The 21,862-nt window shown below is 35.2% G+C and overlaps 2 protein-coding genes and 1 long non-coding RNA gene across 6 annotated transcripts; all 3 read right to left on the reverse strand.

Annotated features, from left to right (window-relative positions):
- Positions 1–426: 426 nt before the first annotated feature.
- LOC132173686 (serine/threonine-protein kinase BLUS1-like) lies at positions 427–10,460 on the reverse strand. Of its 4 annotated transcripts, none has more exons than XM_059585253.1 (22): positions 10,079–10,460; positions 8,122–8,376; positions 7,879–8,003; positions 7,759–7,803; positions 7,098–7,179; positions 6,917–6,985; positions 6,615–6,785; positions 6,462–6,527; positions 5,112–5,180; positions 4,910–4,981; positions 4,394–4,743; positions 4,132–4,268; positions 3,912–4,006; positions 3,785–3,823; positions 3,632–3,691; positions 2,924–3,025; positions 2,743–2,794; positions 2,578–2,633; positions 1,689–1,753; positions 1,535–1,586; positions 1,161–1,244; positions 427–960 (listed from the first exon to the last, which is right to left on the reverse strand). In XM_059585253.1, exons 1-21 carry the CDS (start codon positions 10,250–10,252, stop codon positions 1,176–1,178), a joined length of 2,205 nt encoding a protein of 734 aa, XP_059441236.1. In that variant the 5' UTR covers positions 10,253–10,460; the 3' UTR covers positions 427–960; positions 1,161–1,175. The 4 variants fall into 4 exon arrangements, with proteins under 4 accessions (XP_059441236.1, XP_059441235.1, XP_059441237.1 ...); XM_059585252.1 differs by having other exon boundaries at positions 427–967; XM_059585254.1 differs by having other exon boundaries at positions 427–1,244; positions 4,394–4,683.
- A 3,416-nt stretch (positions 10,461–13,876) lies between these two features.
- LOC132176098 (uncharacterized) lies at positions 13,877–15,787 on the reverse strand. The gene is made up of 2 exons (XR_009439491.1): positions 15,666–15,787; positions 13,877–15,073 (listed from the first exon to the last, which is right to left on the reverse strand). It is a non-coding gene; the product is annotated as an uncharacterized LOC132176098 (long non-coding RNA).
- A 2,382-nt stretch (positions 15,788–18,169) lies between these two features.
- LOC132176159 (uncharacterized) lies at positions 18,170–19,278 on the reverse strand. The gene has a single exon (XM_059588288.1). It carries the CDS (start codon positions 19,109–19,111, stop codon positions 18,341–18,343), a length of 771 nt encoding a protein of 256 aa, XP_059444271.1. The 5' UTR covers positions 19,112–19,278; the 3' UTR covers positions 18,170–18,340.
- Positions 19,279–21,862: the final 2,584 nt, after the last annotated feature.

A 21,862-nucleotide genomic window follows, 5' to 3' on the forward strand; every position in this document is an offset into this window, starting at 1 on the left:
GCATTAACAAAATAGAGCCTTCCCTTTACCATCAAAATTTTGTTTTATTGAATGACATGATAATCGATAATAAATACACCATTTATTATTATTATTATTATTTTTTACATGTTCGCACAAGGGAAGAACATGGGTGCAAGATTCAAACTAATGACCTCCACTTCATGAGGCGTGGTCACTAATTGATTAAGGTACAACAATAAATACACCATTGGATCTCAAACAAAGAATAAATCCTCTGATCCGACCAGTTGGTAGCTGGAGGAAGAGGAAGCGACCTTTGGTAACTACGTTCATTCCAAAGATTGGGCACATCTTGGGTCCTACGCACAACATCGCTTGGTAGTCCCAGATATTAATCCTGCACATGCTAGAAGAAAACTGAATCCAAATACAACTTTATGATTATGGAATCCAAGTATCCAATAGAACACAATACAACATTAAATTTTGATTCCTCTCCATTTCAAGTACACATGCTGGAAGAAAACTGAATCCAAGTTGAACTTTATGATTATGGTATCAAGGCATCCAATCGAATACAATACAACAACATTAAAATTCTCAATTCTCACTATGAAATTGAAATGGAGGGGATCCTATTCCCAAAAAATAAAAGTACTGAAAATGTTTATGGCATATATAAAACAGTAAAGAGTTCCAAAAAAATAAGGAGCTGAAAAGGAAAATAGAAATAATAAATCAATCCCAACTTTACAAGATCATAAATCTTATTTTACACAAAATACTTTAATATTATAGTTACGAAAACTATAAATTATAAATCAACACCCATAACTTTCTCCCTTTTCATGAGGACTATCGAGCAAGAAATGAGAAGGAAAAAGAATCAACCGCCAACTTCCAGCTCCCATGAAACTGCATGCAGGAGAGGAGCTCCTTTCTATTTGTATGGGAGCAGCTGAAGGACTTGGCACTTTTGCTTTTCCTCTTTGGTGCCTGAAATCTTCAAAGAAACTTATTAAACACGGTGGCAAAAGAGATCCAGACACATGGATTGCCACGCTTGCTTCTATCAACTGCTTTCAATAGCCAAAACAGTTCCCTTTTGGCAAGGACAAAGAATGTAGAAAACACTTTCTGCATATGATTTACAGCTCTTGCCTGGATGTACACGGTTAATTTCACTTTACACTAACCAGAACTTCTGAATTTCAGGCATCCACTTCCCTCCTGACGCCATTTTCTTCGTGACTGGATAAAGAATTTAGCTGCTGTTGCAACTGTTGAGCGATAAAATCATCAATTTAAGCTTAAAAAGATTGCATGAAGATAAACAGAGTGGAAAGTTTACGTGTTATGTTAATCAACGTGCACGGAGATAGCCAGAGAGGAAAGTAAACATGTGTTATGTTAATCTACTAGTGATCTTAAACAACCAATCAACACCAACTAAAAGCAATCTATTATAGTGAGTTGTCTTGTTTTAAGAACTCCATACTTGGAAGTCATGGAAACAGGTAATTCAAAAGAAGCAACAACAATAAATATAAAACCCCCTTGAGCTACTCACTTGCATGTATTTCAACTTTTCAGCAGTCAGCTCATCAGTCAAATTGATCATCCTGCAGAGTGGGAGAGAGAGAGAGAGTATTAGAGAAACTTCACTACACACACACACACAAACAAAATATTAGAAGACATCAGAAGTACTAAAGATAACCAACCTAGCTTGAAGCTCCGAGGTCTTGATAAGTAGTAAACGCTCCCTCTCTGAAGCTGCAGTTTCAATCTGTCAAAAGAACAGATCAGAGAATGGGGAAGAATAACCAGAAAAGTGTGAATCACGATATGTTGGTTCGATTGTTTTCAGTGACAAGCAAAGAAACAACAATCTAGACTTGTTCTACAATTGTCACATGGTAATGGAGCTGGGTTCCATAAGGTCCTCTCATGGGCCCCATCACCACCTCTGCCTTTTCATCATATATGCCCAATTCTGCACCTAATACCATGCCCAATTCATCGTATCTATCAACTTCAAGTGATCCAACATGCCAAATAATCAGTGAAAACATCATCTAGATCTGATCACACTCTGGTTACATTTGATGGAAATATATTGGTCAACACAAACACAGGATAGGAAGTGCCAACTTTGATCCACCCGTGCTATTGCTCTCATCTCATTTTGTTGAAACTTTGGCCATTGGATCCTCATGCTAATTTGATTGGAGAGAAGTCATGCAAGCTCTTCACGAAGAAAACTCATACTAGTGATATTCATATGAATAATCAATTATCTCTAATAAAAAATTGAAATTAATTAATTATCACCACATAGAGCTTATCATCAAATTTGGTCAAGTACTTCCCCGAACCAGCCTCTTTTTTTCCTCTCCCTCAAAAACTAAAAAGACCAATAGGCAAATAAGAAAGGAACCTACACGTTAAATCTACTAACTACCAAAGCTAAGAAGAGCTAAAATCTGAGTATATACCAGGATAGGGATAACCTGTTCTCAGCAAATTTCAATGATTCTTTTATACAAATGAAAATGAGTATAGAACAATTTCCAATTAGCCAGAAATAAAAAGATAGATAAATGTACTTACAATTCCATTGTTCTCTGAACTGCGAGGCAGTGGGGGCAACTTTCCATTTTGAGTAGCTGAAATAAAATGGGAATTTCGTATAAACATGTTTGATACCCATTTAAAAGAAATGTTTGATATCTTTTACCACTAATAACATGTAACTATGTCAAGAATCATACTCACCATCTGCTAGCTCAGCTGATTGCAGACTATTCAATAGATTCATTATAAGATCCTGGCATACAGGTCAAACTTTTAATAAAAGCTTTCATTGATCAGAGATTTAAGTTTGCAAGGAAAACAAATTTCTTATGGTCAAAATCAAACATATAAATAATAATATCATTTTCAAGTTTGCTTTTACCTGTTGAATTGCATTCTGCTGAAATAGATTCTGAAGGTGAGGCATGAGAAGTGAAGCAGGTAAATTACTGTTGCTAAACTCCTTTGGCGACTGATTAATAGGCTGAAAACACAGAGAATTACATTATATGAATTAAAGGGAAAATAAATATTATCATAGGAACACAACCTGTGGCTCAATCTGCCAAGTATTCAGTTACTTAAAAGTTAGACATAAAAGGTAAATATTTGAAATGATTAAATCATACCTAACGGTTGTGCTGTACTATATATATCTCCAATATATTAATCATAAAAAATAAAAATAAAAATAAAACTATATATGCCCTTGACTATATATTAGAAGTTGAGATGACGAATAAAAAATCATGTTTTCTTTTTATTTGAAAAGTTGAGGGTAATTTAGGAAAATGTCAGTATGTATTTTCACTTTTAGCAAATGAACAATTATTTTAGGACGTCCAAAAATAGAAAGAACATATTAAAATTGGGAAAGAGGGAGTATCTAATGATTACATAACATTGCACACACAGGCACATCAAATATAGTCTTCCTCTCAGAAAGAAATACCAGAAAAAGAAGTAATTATTCTACCATATACATAGATTACTCAAGTGGATGTACTAATGAGATGATGGTGGTTCTAAACAAAAATAATTGCTAAGTGTGTAATAGAACTACTTGAGAGCAAGCAGTCAAAATACAAACCACTTGTTTGGAGTCAAAAATCCAATCACCAACACTAGCAGACTTTCTTAGTGGAGATCCCTAAAAACAACAAAAACAAAACGCCAGGTGAGAAGTAGAAAACTAAATATAGATACTTCAACAATATTTTTTAAGTAAAGATTGACCGCCTACCTGAGAAGATCGGCGTGGAACTGTACTTAATGGAATATCCTAGGAACATTTTGAAGTTAGTGACAGTAAAATGATTGGGAGAAGGGAGAGAGAGGGAGAAAAAAAATACAATCATCATAAACCTTACTTTTACAAGATCTAAATTCTCTGATGTTACTGAAAATCTTCCTTTAATTTGCACCAGATTAGCCTTTGACTTGTCATCTAAAGATTCTCTGAATCCTATAAGAGAAAAAAAAAATTAATGCCACAAAATCTGTAAGCCTGAGTTAACAAGTAGTAGTAGCCAACAACAGCAGTGACAATAATTATGAAGATCTTTGATTCATTTTGAATAATTTCATTACCCCCAGTAGGCTTTATTGGAGCTGATAAACTGTTCGCTGAAGCTCGGTTTGGTAGCATCAAAGGACCACTAAAGCTTGGTGCCCGCCGTACCTCACGGTACACTTTCTCAGTAGATGGTTGAATTTCATTCTCACTCCTAGTAATTAACTAACCATCAGCCACATATCAAAACCACCAAAAACACATCCCAATGACTAAATCATACAGCAAATAAAGAAAATGAAGCAAATATTTTTATAGAGACAACAAATAATGACAAACCTTTCAGAGATTCGCCCTCTCTCTGACAATGAATGATTAAGCACAGCACCAGGCGTGAGTGGGCCACTCTGAGTTTGACGACTTTTCCCCGTTTGGGTTTTAGTCTTGGCCTGTACCATGTCCTTATCTGATGTGGATGATGATGCCTCAACGCTTGAACCGTTCTTCTTCCAAACAACTTTCTCTGGGCATCCATATTCCAGTGAATCACCATCCACAATCTGTTCCTTTCTATTCAAGCAGTCAACCTGTGTTAATTCTTCAACACTAGTTCGTCCTCTGCACTCCGGCTGCATCAATTCATTGTTTAAATTCAATTTCCCCAAATGAGATAGGCAATCAGTTGAATCCTGCCAATGAAAGACAAGAAATAAAGTTCACTTGCCTAAGATCAAAATTTTCAAAGGAAATATCAGAATGATATACATTTCTCCAGAAGTAGAAGAAAAATCTAATACACATGAACTACTCTTGAAGAAGAAAAAGAAATGTCTGATGTGATTTTAAAATTAATACCTTCTCAGCGGCAAAATATTTCATGCTTTCATCTTCTTCCCTCATCTCTGACATATCATCATCATCTCGAACCTAGCCAAAAATGAAGAATAAAATAAAATAAAATTACTTCATATTAACTAACAGAACTCAAACAAACAATATCTACAATCTCAATCTGAAATATCATGGTAATTGATAATAATTAAAAAGTTGTGCTTACCAGTGATGCTTGCGCTTTTAAATCCTCAATATCAAAGTTCCAGGCACTAACTCCTCGTTGGTACTCACTCTGATGGGGGCAAGACAAGCATAAACACCAACCATAAATTATTGATGTAGACATGCATATCTCTGACCACTAAATGTAAGATGTTAACAATTTTATTATGTGACACCCTAAAAAGTTAGTCCCACAATGGGAAGAAGAATTTCCCACATTGTGTGGATAGATTATAAAGGTGCTTATAGTTGTGAAGTCTCACATTGGTTCTTTACTAGGTAAGACTGAGCTTTATAAGTGATTTTATGGAACTCCAATTGTAATTTGACTAATCCTTTTGGAGTGTCAACACATACGTGGCTAGCCTTTTTTCTGGATCGTTACAAATGGTATCAGAGCAATTTAGCAACACAATGTAGTGTTAAAGCATTGCATGACATGGACCCTAACAAGGATGTAATGAATTTGAGTAGGAGAGACTGCGATATCCTAGAAAGTTAATCCCATGTTGGGAATATTATAAAGGTACTTATGGGTACTAAGTTCTATATTGGTTTCTTATTAGGTAAAACTGGGCTTTATAAGTGATTCTAGTGAACTCCAATTACAGTTTGACTAATCCTTTTGGAGTGACATAATAGTTGTAGCTAGCACTTTCCATGAGTCGTTACATGCTCTGTTTTGAAAAGTAATGTCTACCCAATTTTTAATTTAAATTAATTCTAGTTTGAGGGAGGAAACACATACGACATAGCACATATTAGTCACTAGTATTTGAATGACAAACTCCACCAAGACAAACAAAGCAAATATAGATTTCAATCACTTACCCCCAAAAATATAGATTTCTATGGATTAATCTAATATCAATCGAAGAAAAATATGTCTGGGTCAACTTCAGAATAAAGAATAGTATCAACCCCAGAATAGGTAACCCGATTGTGGTTTTATGTTTTACAATGGTTTTAAAGAGCTTCAATATTTCTTCAAATATGGGGCAGTTGTCACTGATAGTTATTGGATCATCTTGATTGAGGTTTTCACAAATGGAGAGATTATGAAAGATAAGATAAGAAGCAAAACATATTCTGAGAAGCCTCGAAACGTAACCAGAAATCAAGAAATTGAGGAAAAATAAAGTTTGCTCATTGTAGAACATCTAATACTTACTCTAACCTATCAGCTTCATTAAGAGTTTTAAGTAACCTACAACTCAAAACAAAACAAAAAAAGAACAAGATTACTGAAGAAATACAAAGTACAAATCCAAAATAAAACAAATTTCACCAGATGCACCATGACCACAGATAAATCAACTTTGGGTTGATATTAATGGTTAACATTTATCACCTGTGATAGAGCCTCTTGTTCTGCTGAAGGCATTTTCTTCAGAGCTAACTGTGCTGCATCTTTATGCTGCAAAATTTTAACAAGTCATCAGACAAGTGTACATGGACAGGTGAAAGCGTGAAGCTGCATCACTGCAGTATTATAATGGCAGACCTGGAGGGCTTTTACACGATCCCAGAGGGGTGGCAAGTCAGTGAATAATTTCTTCACAGAAAGCTCTGGAGGCTTTGCCTGCTTGAAAAAGGAGTGTTTCAACAATTTCTCTGCTGTTGGCCTCTTTGCTTGATCTTTCACCAGGCACATTGCAACCATTTCTTTAAAAGACTGATCACAACTGGAAATCCTCCAATTAGAATATTATTCTATAAGAGAAAGACATTGAAAGACTGCAAGTAGAGAAGAGCAAAGCACATATTTATGTTGTTTTCTACTCTAGCCAGAAAGAACATCAATACCTTAGAGAACTTTTTATCACGATCATAATCAAGTCCAGGAGGAGCATTCTGGATGGTCATCAGGAGAACCTATGAGACGAAAAAAAAAAAAAAAAAAGGTCAGGAATATTTCTGATGTTTAATTAAAACATTCTAAAGCTGATGCTTATACAATCTTGTTATACTGTCAAGACATATATACCTTCATGGGAGGATATTTTGAAAATGGTGCATGACCGTGAGCCAACTCCAATGCCGTTATGCCAAATGACCAAATATCAGCCCTATAGAAGATTAATCCGACAGAAAACCAAGTATTAAGCCTCTTTTTTTTTCAATCAAAGTACTTATAGTTTACTCAACAAATCACTAGCTTTTAATACAAATAAGACATCCCACAACACTCAGAAGAAAGTGATCTTTCTGCTGGATAAAAAGATCCACAAAAAAAAAAAAAAAAGGTAATAACGGTGACATTCAAAAAATTCCACAATCATCCCAGAGTTACTAAGTCTAAAGAACCATCTCTTATGGGGTCCACAAACATACACCGTACACGAAGAAATGACATGTAAATATGGACACAACCCAATCCATGCATAACTTCAATTGACCTAGAATAGACTATGCCCAGATTACCCTAGGAACTGTTGAACAGATAAATAGCTATCACTAAACATATTACATAATGGCAAAATCATCAAAGCACAGAAATACTATAGTTGTATGTTGAGGTGCTCAGATCAAGTTGAATTTATGCGGTTGTAACCAACAACAGTGACACCCTACATGTTCAAGCCCCAATTCCCACCCCTCAAGGCACCCACTATTTATTCAAAGTTACAACGCGGAATAAAACTCACTTAAAATTGTATCCATTTCCTGGCTGCAATACCTCTGGAGCCATCCTGGAAAGCAAAAGATAAGATGAAATCTCAAACACATGGATAAAAAAATTGAAATCCATTGACAATATGTCTTACCAGCATGGAGTCCCTACAAAAGTATTTCTTGAACGTTGTCTATCACCTGCGTCAAACATGCAAGCAGAAACACCAAAATCGGCGACCTTTACCACCCCATTAGCGTCGAGTAGTATATTTCCAGCCTGTAACAACAGTATCAAAACAAAACTCACTTGAAACCCTCCCAGCATATCTTGAAAAGTAGAAGAACAAAAATAAAACATATAGTGAATTAATGTTGAAGTTTCACAATCAACTGACCTTGATATCCCTATGAATGTGTCCTTGTCGATGAAGGTACTCCAAAGCCTTCAAAGTTTCTTTTAGTACAGAACCAATAGCAGCTTCTTCAAATCCATCTGGATATGCTATCTTCATTAGGTGCAAACAAGAACCTTCTGCCATGAATGGCATGACCACCCAAAGGTTCCGTTCAACAACAAATGAACAATATGCCCTAACAACATTAGGATGATCTATCAAACTCATTGTTTGAGCCTCCCTACGTATGTCATCCTGCAAAACAACACAATCATCAAGAAGTAATCCACCATTTAGAACAATATATAGTTGACCTGAAACAGAACCAACTAATTTTCGACAGATTACACTCTTTAAAGTCAAGTGAAGAGGCAACCAAGTAAGATTAGAAATAATAGAAAGAACAATAAGAAGATACGAAAAGTTCAGGTTCAAGAATTTATTTGTATGTATGTGGGCTACTGGAGCTTATGAGGATTAAATCAACGAAATATTTGCAATATTTTGAGAGCTTTTTTTGGAGTTCTTGTGATAGCTTTCACCTCTTTCTTCTACATGTCTTTCTTTCTTGTCTACATCGGTACTAATTCCGCTACTGTTTACACAGCCCCGAACAAACACAAGTTTCTTCCCTTACCCCCAACATTTACACAAGGGGCTCTTTCATGTTAGCAATTTGTCTTTTCATTTTTGACTACCCAGTCTAATGAACTGTTCAGGTGCTGCCTAGCTTCAATAACCACCAATCTTTGTGCATGAACTGCCTAGCTACAAATATTTATGATTCAGCAGGTGCCATGCAGCCTTATGCATTAGTGGAAAAATCACTCTAGAGGAGATGAAACCCCATGAAACTTTTGAAACCCTAAAAGCCTATGTTTTTCCTAGCCTTTAGTCATCAAATAAATCATCAAAACCAATTTTATCATACACAAATAGGCACTGTCAAGAATTTGCTGCAAGCAAATTTCAATTTTCTGCAGCATTCATCCATCAAACCTTGGCCTTTTTAATCTTTTATCTTTTTCTTTTTCCTCAACAGGTAAAACAACTCACAAGCCCATATGAGAATGAACCCATGAACTCACCCTCTGCCCCTTGTTTTATAGGGTGAGGAGGTATCACTAGGTCCAAAGCCCATTGGCAAAAATACCCAGTAAATTTCAGCAATAAAACCTTAGCCTTATCGAACCACTCCCAAGCTACAAGCCGAAAGCACAACCCAAACCCTACAGTCACAAATTTCCGTAAACTTAGCCCACCGCCTACACATACATAGACAGGTATCTCAGTATAATGTTCTCCTCACGTATCCATTTTTCCTTTGTACAAGTATCCAACCTCAACATCCAAAAAAAGTTCACTTAGCACAAATATGGTTCATCTTTATTGCATTACTTCACATCAGGCATGCATCTTAGTAACGTAGAATAGTATAAATCTCTAAACTTCTCAAGTGCACACATCAATGGAAAAATTAAACGATAAAGGTCACTTTTGCTAGCTCAATCGCCGTGCATGATACTGTAAAGCAACAAGACAAATTCACTGCCTCATACCATTCCGTAAACCTTTTTACTCAATAACATGTATAATAGTGCTTTTTTCTTCCAAAACCAAGAAAACAGGTTCAAAGATATTAACAACCCAGGTGACTTTTCCTCCAAACTGAACACACTAAAACAAATAGCCTATCCATGAATTCCGAGCAAAAAAACAAACTTTAAATTCAACTTAACCATTTCCATGAAGAAAAAAGGCTTATTTCCTCAAAACTCTATCGCTCACTATTTCCATCTCAGAAAGCAAATCCACATCACCTCCTTAATTCAACTTCACAAACCAAACCAAATCCCAGTAACTAAACAAGATCTCATCTCGAATCCAAAAAATTCACTCAAATACTAACCAAACCAAACAGTTAAACAAAAATTCCAAACCGGACTAAGAAGCTAACCAGATTGCTATTACAGCGATCGAGATCCAAGCACTTGACGGCCACGACGTCGTTGAAAGGAAGATAGATTGCTCTGTAGACAGTAGCGCTCGCTCCATACCCTACCACTTCTAGAATCTTGTAGTCGTTGTGATTCGCTGAGTAAGTCCTCTGATTACCTCCCGTCCGCCCCATTCTGTACAATACCACCCGAAAAACCGCCTAACTAGATCGAAAAACCGCTCTTCTCAGCTCTCAGAAATCCTGTCGCTTGCGCTGTGAGTGACAGCGTTCACGGTGTATCTGTTTGGTGAAGCATCGAGCCGTTGACCGCCATGGGAAGCGATATACAGAGAGATTGGACTACTGGCTGGGGATGGGAAATAGTAAGCGAGAGACACAGAGAGAGAGAGAGAGAGAGGTTTGTGTGGGTGCTGACGTGTCGGAGAGTTGCTGGGTCATCGTGATGTTGACACGTGGGTGCGTTGTCCATAACGACGGCTGGGACCCCCGTTTGCCGCGCGCTCTTCCAGCATGCAAGTGCTACGGAGCATCATCGAGGGATGTTACCGTAAGACCGTTCTCATGTACGATTTTTCAAACTTTTCTCTAAAAAGAAATCTTAAAATCTTAATCATTATTTTTAATTAAATTATTTTCATAAAATCTTACTGATTTTTTCAATTAAAATTTGAGTGACGATTCATCCACACCAACTATAATAAGGGTTGTTCTAATAAATTAAAAAAAAAAACTATAATAAGGGTAATCGCCATTTCAAGTTGAAATAGAAAATAATTATTTTACGATTTATATTTTATTTTATTGCTTTTAATAATATACATATCGTCATATTATTTAAAAAAATTTAAACGATGTGATAATATATTCACCGCATGACATTATATATATTATTATATTTATAAAATAAAATCTTATGGCTACTCTACTTATATCCAACTTAATAAATGGTTGCAATTCACACGCCATATATTTATTTCTTTCTTTCTAACTCTACATACCATCCATTTGGCACAAAGGCAAGAGGTATAAACATGTAGGGAATATAATTTTCGTTTTAAGTTCTTAAATGGACAAAGTTTTTTTCTAAACTGAGTTAAACTCATTTTATTAAACTGACATATATTTTTAAAGCATATAATTCTTTAATACATGTTTTAAAATAAATTTGACAATCACATAATTTAAAGACACATATCATTATAATAGAGTAGATTAAATAAAAAAAATTTCAACCCTTTCACGAAATGGTGGTCTTTTAATATTCATTAGTTATTGCACGGAATTTTTAATTATTTGTCTTAACTCTTCATGCCTTATTAAATTACATATTGATTGACAAAATGTAAACCATAGAGTTAAAATAAGCAATTAATATTTATAGAACTTCATCATAAAATTACACTCTGTTTTGTGAATTCTATCATATAATTAGTTATGCTAATCTCTTCTCTCTCTTTTTTTTTTTTCTTTTCTTTTTTTTTTTTAACTTCCATTGATTTGTAATCAAAATGCTTAAAGAGAGACAGAGAGAGAGAGATGGGGCAGAGGCTGCAGAGCTCACGGGAGATCAAAGTAGTTGAGCTTCACCATTATACTTTTTCTCTTGTTAGTACCTCCTCTAGTCAAATATTAGTAGCTTCCTGTTTACTTGTTTCAGCAATGCTGTAGAAGTCAAATTTTGCTGCCCGTGGCGGAGAAACCCGAATTTATTGGCATGGTGATTTTCTGTGGACAAACTTTTCCTGCAAAGTTGGGGGATTTTCTTTCCCATAATTTATAAAAGTAATATGTGCATATAAAATGCACATATTTTTTTAATAGTAAGAACAAAAGTTGAAATAAATTTTATTAAAAATTCATATGCATCTCATATGTTATTAAAAACAATAACACATGTTATCTTTATAGACCAATTTGAAAAAAAAACTCTCATTTTATGTCCCATTTTCTTGTTCCTTCAAAATATATGTCTATCACGCAAACCAGAGAGATAAAATCCTGTAAAATGAATAAAAATTAAGCAAAAGAGTTTGTCTAGTGTGCCATCGAAAAATAGCTCTGATGTCTAAGTCAGTAGATTCAAAGAATAATAATAACAAATCTCACATATTTTTACCTATACAGAGGTTCCTTTATAGAGTAATATGTAGCAGTTAACTGCCAGTCGTGGTTCCGCAATTCTCAAGCATCCGTGCTTTCCGAGAATTTCGGGAAGTAGCCTCCAACTGATGGTCGTGGCTTGGTGTTGAGAAGACATATCTATTATTGGTATTGGACTTCCGAGATTCGTGGTGAGACCGTGATAAAGGCTTCTTGAATTCTCGGTAACTCCCGGTTTTTCCCAAAAGTATCGTTGGTGGTCTTAAACGATTCTTCAGTGTATGTGTTGGGCTCCACTAGCCCATAGAATCACTTAGGCCCTTGACATTTGACCGGCCCAATACCCAACACTTTGATAGTTTTCTTGAAAGCTTTGAAATTTTCTCGTAGTGCTGATTTTAGATTACATAATTTAGTTAAAAGTGAAAAAATACACTCATTTATAATCTCTTTATAAAAAAAATACACTCATTTATAAACGATTGTTCGGTGTATGTGTTGGGCTTCACTAGCCCATAGAATCCACTTAGGCCCTTGACATTTGACCGACCCGATACCCACCACTTTCATAATTTTTTTGAAAGCTTTGAAATTTTCTGATAGTGCTGATTTTAGTCTTTAGATCACATAATTTAGTTAAAAGTGGAAAAATACGCTCATTTATAACCTCTTTACGTTATCAAATAGCCAATAAACAAATAAAAAACCCGAATCCTATAAGGGTTTGGGCTTATCGGATGCTTTACTAATATGAGTTTCTAGTTCTACCCAAATAATTTTTCTGTTATTTTTCAAAAGGGTGTCTTCCAAAAGCATGACGAGGATCTAATTGTCTTGTTGTTGTGTGGTACTGGGATTTGTTAACTCCTCTACTATTTACTTACATGTTCATGTTGGGGTCGCCAAATGTCTGGTTGACTCGTGATCGACATGGATGAAACCCAGTGGGTCTTGTCATTGAGAGTCTTGTGTCCAGCGTATGTTCGTGTAGGGATGATAAGAAAGGATGGACAGGATGGCCCTGTTTGCCTAAGGAACAGAGCAGTATTGTAGTTTGAATGGTATTGTTCTAGTTACAGTATTAGTATTCTAAATGTACTGAAAAGCCCATCTTCTATTTTCAAAAAACTGAAAAGCCCTTCACGCACCCCAATAAGCTGCAGAAATTTATTCCTATCTAACCAAACCACCTCCCTAACTCCTCCTTCTCTTTCAACGAAAAATTAAAAAACAAAAAACAAAACTGCATCTACAGCTTCTTCTTATAGTAGGCTTCTCCCACAACTCATCTTTCTCTTTCAACAAAAAAAAAAAAAAAAAAAACTGCATCTACAACTTCTTCTTCTAGAACGCTTCTCCCACATCTCCTATTTCTCTCCTCCTTCAACGAAAAAGAAAAGAAAAAACAAAACTGCATCTACAGCTTCTTCTTCCAGTAGCTTTCTCCCACAACTCTTCTTTCTCTCCTCTTTCAACGAAAAAGAAAAAGAAAATAAAATAAAAATGCATCTACAGCTTCTTCTTCTAGTAGACTTCTCCCACAACTCCTCATTCTCTCCTCTTTCTTTTTAAACGAAAAAAAAAACAAACAAACAAACAAAACTGTATCTACAGCTTTTTCTTCGATTGTAACACCCCAAGTTCTAGAGGTAGAGCGATTGGGAGCAATTGTAACATATTAAAATTTAAACAAAATAAAAATAATTCTCCTAATATAAGATCATAACGTCACCAGAGTACTATAATTTTTAATTTATAAAATCACAAACACATAATATGCTAGTATTCAATAATCTCATAAGCAATAAAGTTACACCGTCTATGCTTAACCCAAGCTGTCTAGTCTATAGAATGGAGTCCCAGACACTTCTACTACTACTGCTCCTGCTAGTCTATAAAGCAGCGATAGGATCTTTAACAACTAAGAGGTCCACTGGTACCCATGTCTTCAATATCACGATATATATATAGAGCAATCTGAAAAAAAAAATGTATAGGGAGAAGGGGTGAGTTTGACAACTCAGTAAGTAGCCATAACACCAAAATGCTATAAAACATGCTATACAAATTTTTATGTCAAAATCTCTATTATGCACAATAACAATTTATGTAGAATAACATAATTAACAAAATAAGCAAGATAGTTGCAAAATGAGTAAGCATTTCCTTTTACTTTCCTTTCAAAATAATTGTTTTACCCTTTGACCCGACACCACAAATTTACCGTGAGCGACGCACGTTGGCTTGTCCCGAAGGACCTATATGCTCATCATGTTGTCACAGGGGAGACCTACCAGGTTGGGAACTTCCCTAGGTGAAGGCCACCTGGCCGGTAGCACACACCTTCTCCTAACCGTCCTTCGGTGTGCTTGCCATGCTACCCTATGCGGTACCGATCGTCACTATAATCGTGTCTCGGGTTAAACATTTATAACCATGAATGCACATATAATATTTCATATGATCTGTAAACTCATCTGTAACTGTATATTGTGCCATGAATGCACATATGACATTTCATATGATTTGTAAACTCATCTGTAACTGTATACTGTGTCATGAATGCACATATAACATTTCATATGATCTGTAAACTCATCTGTGCCATGAACTTTGAAAGCTCTTTTCATTCATAATTGCAGTTATGCATAAAATCATGAAATATGGTAACTGTATCACGTAAAATTCTTAAACAATGACATATAAATAAATAAAACTCGTCATTAAAATATGAAAGGAAGTGCAATTAAAAATCATGTAAATTGATTCTTTATAAAATCCCCAATATTTTTCTAAAATATTTATAATAAAATTTGTTGGGGTTTTTGGTGTTGTGGTCCCTTACCTGGCATTGCATGCCCTTATTTTGAATCCGCATCCAACTCACAATTCCTACAACAGAGGTAAAAGGTATCTTAGTCATCAATTCGTTTTCAAGTCTTAATTATGCATCACTTTAGTTGCTAAGGATCATAACTCTAATTTCTATCGCACCTTCGTATATCCTTAGCCAAAAACATTATAGTGACATCAACCCTACCATACTTGATTTATATGCCTCACATAGAATTCTAATAATCAACTCCACTAAGGCCTTAATCTAAACAATTGCTTTAGACTAAAACACCGAGGTTAAAATATTCCTGTTACTTTAAAATCATCCGACTACAATTAACAGCTTAAGAAGTCTATCTAGTCATAATATCGCTCTCTTTCTAACTATTTAAGTTAGCAACTTACTCCCAATATCAAAAGCTTAGAAACATTTACAACAATTATTGTAATTATATGACATATTAGCACCTAAACCCAATAAACACCAACTTCTATAGATCCCATAATAATTTATGGTCAATTAACACTCTAAAAAAAATAATTAACCCCTCCAAATAGCAATTCAAGTGTTCATACACTTAAAGCTCTAATTAAATTATAGGAATTTAACTTCATACTAAAAATACCATAAAAGATATGAAAATATTACCTTGGAGAGTTCTCATTCATTTTTTTTTTTTTTTGTTCCTATCTTTTCTTCTCTTTTCTCTTCTCTCTTTCTTTTCTCCTCTCTTTCCTTTCTTTTCCTTCTTCCGGATCTCACGCTCACTTGAGCTGTGAGCAATTGAGAGGATTTGCTCTCCTTAAATACCCACTGTATGTGGGACATTTTCCCTTGAGAGCTTGCCACATGTTTGTTCCACATGCATCCAATTCCTTCTAAAGCACAAGACAAGTGTCCACCAAGTGTCCCACATACATTCAATTTCCTCTAACCACAAGACAAGTGTCCAGGAATGTCTTAAGAAGATGACACCTTAGAACCCCAGGTGTTCACCGAGAAGACAAGGGCAACATGCTATATAACACCTGTACCTTTAGGTGTCAACCAAGCAACTTATCATGTAAGGCCATGTGACATCTTGAGCTTGATGACTTGCCAAACAAACTCCTAATGCATTTACATTAGAGCGTGATCATAAAACAATACAATTATTAATGAACCTAAACCTTTTGACTAACATATACCAAAAAATCGTGGCTTACAGACATCATTAATCCATCCAATTAATTTTTCAAATCGTAGGTACTTCAACTACTCCACAGCTTAACCTATTAAACTTGGAAAAATCATAACTTTTTCAATTTAACTCCAAATAACACGAAATTTGGCTTGAAATTTTCCTCATTCAAAGATGCACAACATATTCAAAAGTCATAGTAACCCATAAGTGTTTGGTACCTCAAAAGTCCCACGAAATCCTGTGCCTCTGTTTGACTGAAATTCTTGTTTTGACACTTGAATTTTCTAAAAATCATAACTCTTTCTACAAGTGTCCAAAAATCGTGAAACCACTTTTAAAATCTTCATTTCTCATCATTCTATAAGGTCTTAAAACAGTTTTATTTAAGGTCACTCATTGAATTTTCGGAATCCAAAACAAATACACTAAAATTCTAACTAGCAATTTTCCATCATTTTTCACATTAAGTCTTATTTATCTAATTTCATATAAATCTTAATAAAATTGCAAATCTTCCCTATCCTTAATATTAAGATCATATTTATTCTAGATATAAATTTTGGAGTATTACATCGGCAGTGTTCCAAAACTCCTCTTTATCTTTCAACAAAAAAGAAAAAGAAGAAAAAAATAGGAGATGGGCTTTTCAGATGGTTTGGTTGGATAGGAATAAAGCTTATTGGGGTGTGTGAGGGGCTTTTCAGTTTTTTTTTGAAAATATGAGAGGAGTTTTTCAGTATATCTACAGTATCAATACTGTAACTAAAACAGTACCGTTTCATTCCTCAAGGCAAACAGGGCCGATGAAATCAAAGGTAAAATTGCTCGATATTATTGTTGAAGTGATAGATGCAGTAAATGATCAATGCACAAACTTTTCTTATCTTTGAAGTGATAGCTTCGTGATTGACAACCATCACTATTCTTTTGCCTTCGAGAATTTTCTGTAATTGGGGTGCGCATGTAAAAAGAAGAGAGAGTTGACAGGTCTATTTGTCTCTCTCACAACTTTTTCCAAATAACAAGTTAAAGGATAGCTGCAAGCTTTGAGTATGAATTTTTGTTAAACTGGAAGTGATACATATTTTAAGGGTATGCTTGTAAGTGCGTTTTTAAAGAAATAATTTATATTTTTAAATTAAATTATAATTTTAGAGTGTTTAGAATTGTGTTTTTAAAAAAGTATATTTTAAAATCAAGAAAAAATTTACAATTTTTATAAGTTGACCAGAGTGTTTATTTAAAAAAAATGCGAATTTAAACTAAAGTCATGATTTCGTTTAAAAAAATATTTGGGGCAATAGTTACCTATTTAGCCATGAAACTGTAATTATATGCTAATGTTATCCAAACACTCAATTGATAAAAAAAATACTTTTTAACATATTTTACCAAACACATGTGCGATTTAAAAAAAGAAAAGAAGAAAAAAAAAAAGCTATTTCAAAAACACAATTTTTAAAATCACACTCCCAAACGAGCCCTAAAAGTTTATTTTCAAATTATGTGTTACAATCTCATGAGATTTATTATTTTAAATTTTTGAGAAATATGTCATCAACTCATGAATAAAATTGGAACCAGTTCATTCCCAAGAGGTAACTTAATCGGCTGAAGATTACGTTTCATGAAGCGAAGATCATTGCTTCAAATTTTTTCTCCCTATTGAATATTGATGAACATGTAAGAAAAAAAAAATAAAATTAAACCAGTCCCTTATATTAAAATAAGGGTAGAATTGTCATTTTTTTTTAATTTTTTTTATTTTTTATACAATTCTACCCTTTTCTTGTCGGGACTGGGGATCCTTCTCTCATGGGAACATGGAAGGATCCTGTAATTTCTCTTTGGCTCTTATCACATATAGGAAAAAAGAATAAGTAGCATTATTGTAATTCAATAATCAACTTTGACATGATTGAGATAGGAGCCTAAATTGAATTTATACTTTTCCTTTTGTCAATCAGCAAATAACAAACAACAAATCAATCATGTTAAAATTGTTGCTTGATTAAGCATTTCAAAATTGGCCTTCCAATATAAATAAATAAATAAATAAAAACTCATTGATTCTTTACAATTCCGAGTAGAAAGAATTTTAAAAAACACAAATAATAATAAAAATAAAAATAAAAATCCCTCATAATATTTTCCTGCCTTTCAATCTCTTAAGAGAAGCCTTAGAAACCAACAAGCCCACCCCCAAACACATGACCCAAATCCCCAAGTCAACGGCCCACCTCACTCCCTCCATGTCCATCTCGTCCTGCAAATCTCCACCGTCCGATCCGCTCTCCCCATCCTCCGCCCCCTCCCCACCACAACAGCAGCAGTACTCGTCCGATTCACTCCCCTCCTCTCTCGCTTCGGGAATCTCCTCCAACCTTCCACACCCCCTCCTCCTATTCTCCATCTTTCTCCTCCTCACCAACATATCCACCCTCTCACTCATCGCCACGTGTCCCTCAACAGCCACGTAGACCTCCGCCACGTCAGCCTCACTCCCACTCTCGCTCTCCACCGCGCACTTGCACTCCAATTTCCACTTCTGTCCCTCGTCCTTTCGAAAAATCCCCTTTACGACCCTCTCCTCCCTCAGGTACACCTCGAACCGTACCCCCTCGCCCGCCCGAACCGGCTCTCTGCTCCCGAACACCGCCTCCCCCTCCTTCGCCCGAGCCTTCACGACCCGATGCAGGGTCACGAAAGCGGGCGAGTCTGGTCGGACGCTCGCCCCGTTCACGTCGAGCGCCTGCTCGTTGATGCGAGGGAGGTAGAGGAGAGTTGCCGAGTCGGGTAAGGGCTTCCGTGCCGTGTCCAGACCCGAGAAGCGAACGAAGAAGGCTCGGATACTCAGGCGGCGTTCTCTGCCGTTGGATTGAAATCCGTGATAATCAGTCGACCTACACATCTTCTCGATGAAAATGAGGGTTCATCAATGGCGTTATATATATATATATAGAAAGAGAGAGGCGGTAGCTTTTGTATTTGAGTTAGAATCGGGGGGTGGGGGAGCACACGGTTTGTGATGCTGACGTGGGCGACATGACAGAAATTTCGACGAGTCTTTGGGTTTGCCGCGGGAGCCACGGCCCACGGTACTTCTTCGAAGTTTCAGTTTTTAAATCTTAATTATTGTTTTTAAAATATGATAAAAAAAAATATAACAAATGTGTAAGTAAATGTTAATATATATATAGTAGATTAGCTAAGGATTTTTGGGGATTTTTGAGATATTTTTATGCCGTCCAGCCTCGAAGAAGCTGTACTGCTGGATTACGGAAGGGTGGGATGGGTGAGACGAAGTAGCTGACTGTTTGTTGGATGGTTGGGAGGTACATGAACCCAACCCTTTTTGTTTTTTCTATCTTATGTTCAAGTGGGAGTTTATTTGCATCAATTTGTTTTGTTTTTTCAAAGGCAAATATGAGATGATTTTTGGCAACTTGAGTGGCAAACAATGTAGGCCGTACTTGTCTTGATTGGTTCGTTGGAAGAAAACTCGAAAACAAACAAAAGCAGATCGAAGATCATGCAATCTATGGGTTGTCTCCAACTGGGTAAGAAATTATCAACTTAAATCATTTAAATTAATTGATCAAACATGAAATATTTAATTAAAATTAAGTTCAAAATACCCAAAAAAAACCTTAAATCAACAATAAATAAATAAACTTAGAGAGTTCTTACTATCAGGTCTATCTTGATAACTTTCCTTTTTGCAGCCTTCAATTATTATGTGACACATCATCAATTTAAGAAAAATGCAAAAAATAAAAGTGAAAACAATCACACCAAATCAGAGAAAAAAAAAAACCCATAGCTGGCTAAACCCACGGACACACGCCGTGGGTCTCACCGGACCCACGGGTCTGGTCGGCAGTAAATACCTCAAATTTTGCCAGCTGTGACCCGTCTCAAAACCCGTTTCTAATGCCTTAAAACCCGTTTCTAATGCCTCAAAACTTATTTTTGGATTCAAAACTAAAACCTAGAGGTGGAAGGTTAACCCTTTAAAAAATTTATCACCTTAAAATCTAGTGTATCTTAGTCAAACTTTTTTTTATACACTTTTTATGTTTTTGCTTATATGTCAGTTATTAATTAAAAGTTGTAAAAGAAGTGTTATCAAGATGGTTCTGCTAAAAGGTTTTCCTGTAAACTTAATCTTTTGAATTAATATTTTAACAACATCACCGACTATTCAATGCTTGTGAGTTGTGAGTAGAACAGAATTCAACGACTGGCTTAAATGTGACGAAATTGGGCGGAACCAAAGAGATGGGCTGGTTTTGGTTCCATGATTGGATTGGACCGCGCTCATCAAAGGGCAATATGGGCAGTGTGTAACCCAATTTTCGAGGTGGGTATTTGGATGAGCCTCTCATCTCAAGTGTCTTTTGTGGACTGTATAAACTGATCAAAATTTATGGTCCAATCAATTAAAACCCATAAATCATAATTCTTTTCTCTTCCTGGGGCCTTGTGACCTTGTCTATAATAGGCCGGCTTGGACTTCAAAAGCAGGTTCAATAACCCCACTCAAGCCCTAGACATCAAATTTTGGATAAATTATCTATCAGGCTCATAGGAAAGGTATTAACTTTTGAATTTACATTAATTTATCACTTTCATTTTATATTAATTGATGTGACGTATTTTAAATGACTTTTTATGCCGGTTACTAAAAAAAAAAGTCACTTAAAAACATGTTACATTAGTACGTGTGAAATAAGTGTGATAAATTAGTGTAAAGAGTAGTATTACTTTAATTTTTTAAAATAATTGCTAAAAGAGGCGTGCGTGTAAACTTTTTTTGGGTATTGATTTCCAAGGGACACATTCACAAAAATAGGTCTGACTCGGTCGGGTTGGACTAAATCTTTATGTGCTCAACCTCCCGGTGACCCTTAGAAGCTAGATCCACAACGAGGAGAGGAGTGGCTTTAGGTGATTTAGAAGGAATGGTGGAATTTGCAAGCCTTAACTTTTCTGGACACAATCTTCATGTGCTCAATGGGGGTAAGAAGAAGAAGAAAAAGAGAAACTTGGGGTTTTCATATATGTGTGTTTTTGAAATGAGTGTTAAACTAATGATTAAGTGATTAAAATTTACCTCTTCCTATCAACTTAAGCTTTTGAGATAAATGGTAGTTTAACAGGAAGTACCCATGAGTTCAATATTCTTGTTTCTCTTTCTCTCTTAAATTCAAAGTCCTTTTCCATGTATGATTTCTGTTACTTTTCTTTTTTATTTTAAAAGTTACTCAAGATTTGAACTCACGAGTAAATTATTATTTATTTTTAAAGTTTAAATTAATTAAAAAAAAATTAATTAATATTTTAATATTCTCTCGGCTCAAATTCTCTCTTAAAAATTGAAATTCATAAGTAAAATATTTAAATAAAATGTGAGTAAATTGTAGAAATCAAAAGTTATGCTTTGATAACATGTATGTTAAATTGATTTATCTTAAAAACTTTTTGGACTTATAAGGTGAAGTAAATCATTATAATACTTTTTTTTTTTTTTGAAAGGTAAATCATTATAATACTTTAATAACAGTAAAAACCATTGAATCTTAACGTTATCTGCAGCGGATTTGATTTGTAACTTGGATTTGAAATTGACATAAAGGATTAATTTTAGCGGTGGCGAATA

This window comes from Corylus avellana, chromosome ca3 (assembly GCF_901000735.1).
Source record: "Corylus avellana chromosome ca3, CavTom2PMs-1.0".
NCBI lineage: Eukaryota > Viridiplantae > Streptophyta > Magnoliopsida > Fagales > Betulaceae > Corylus > Corylus avellana.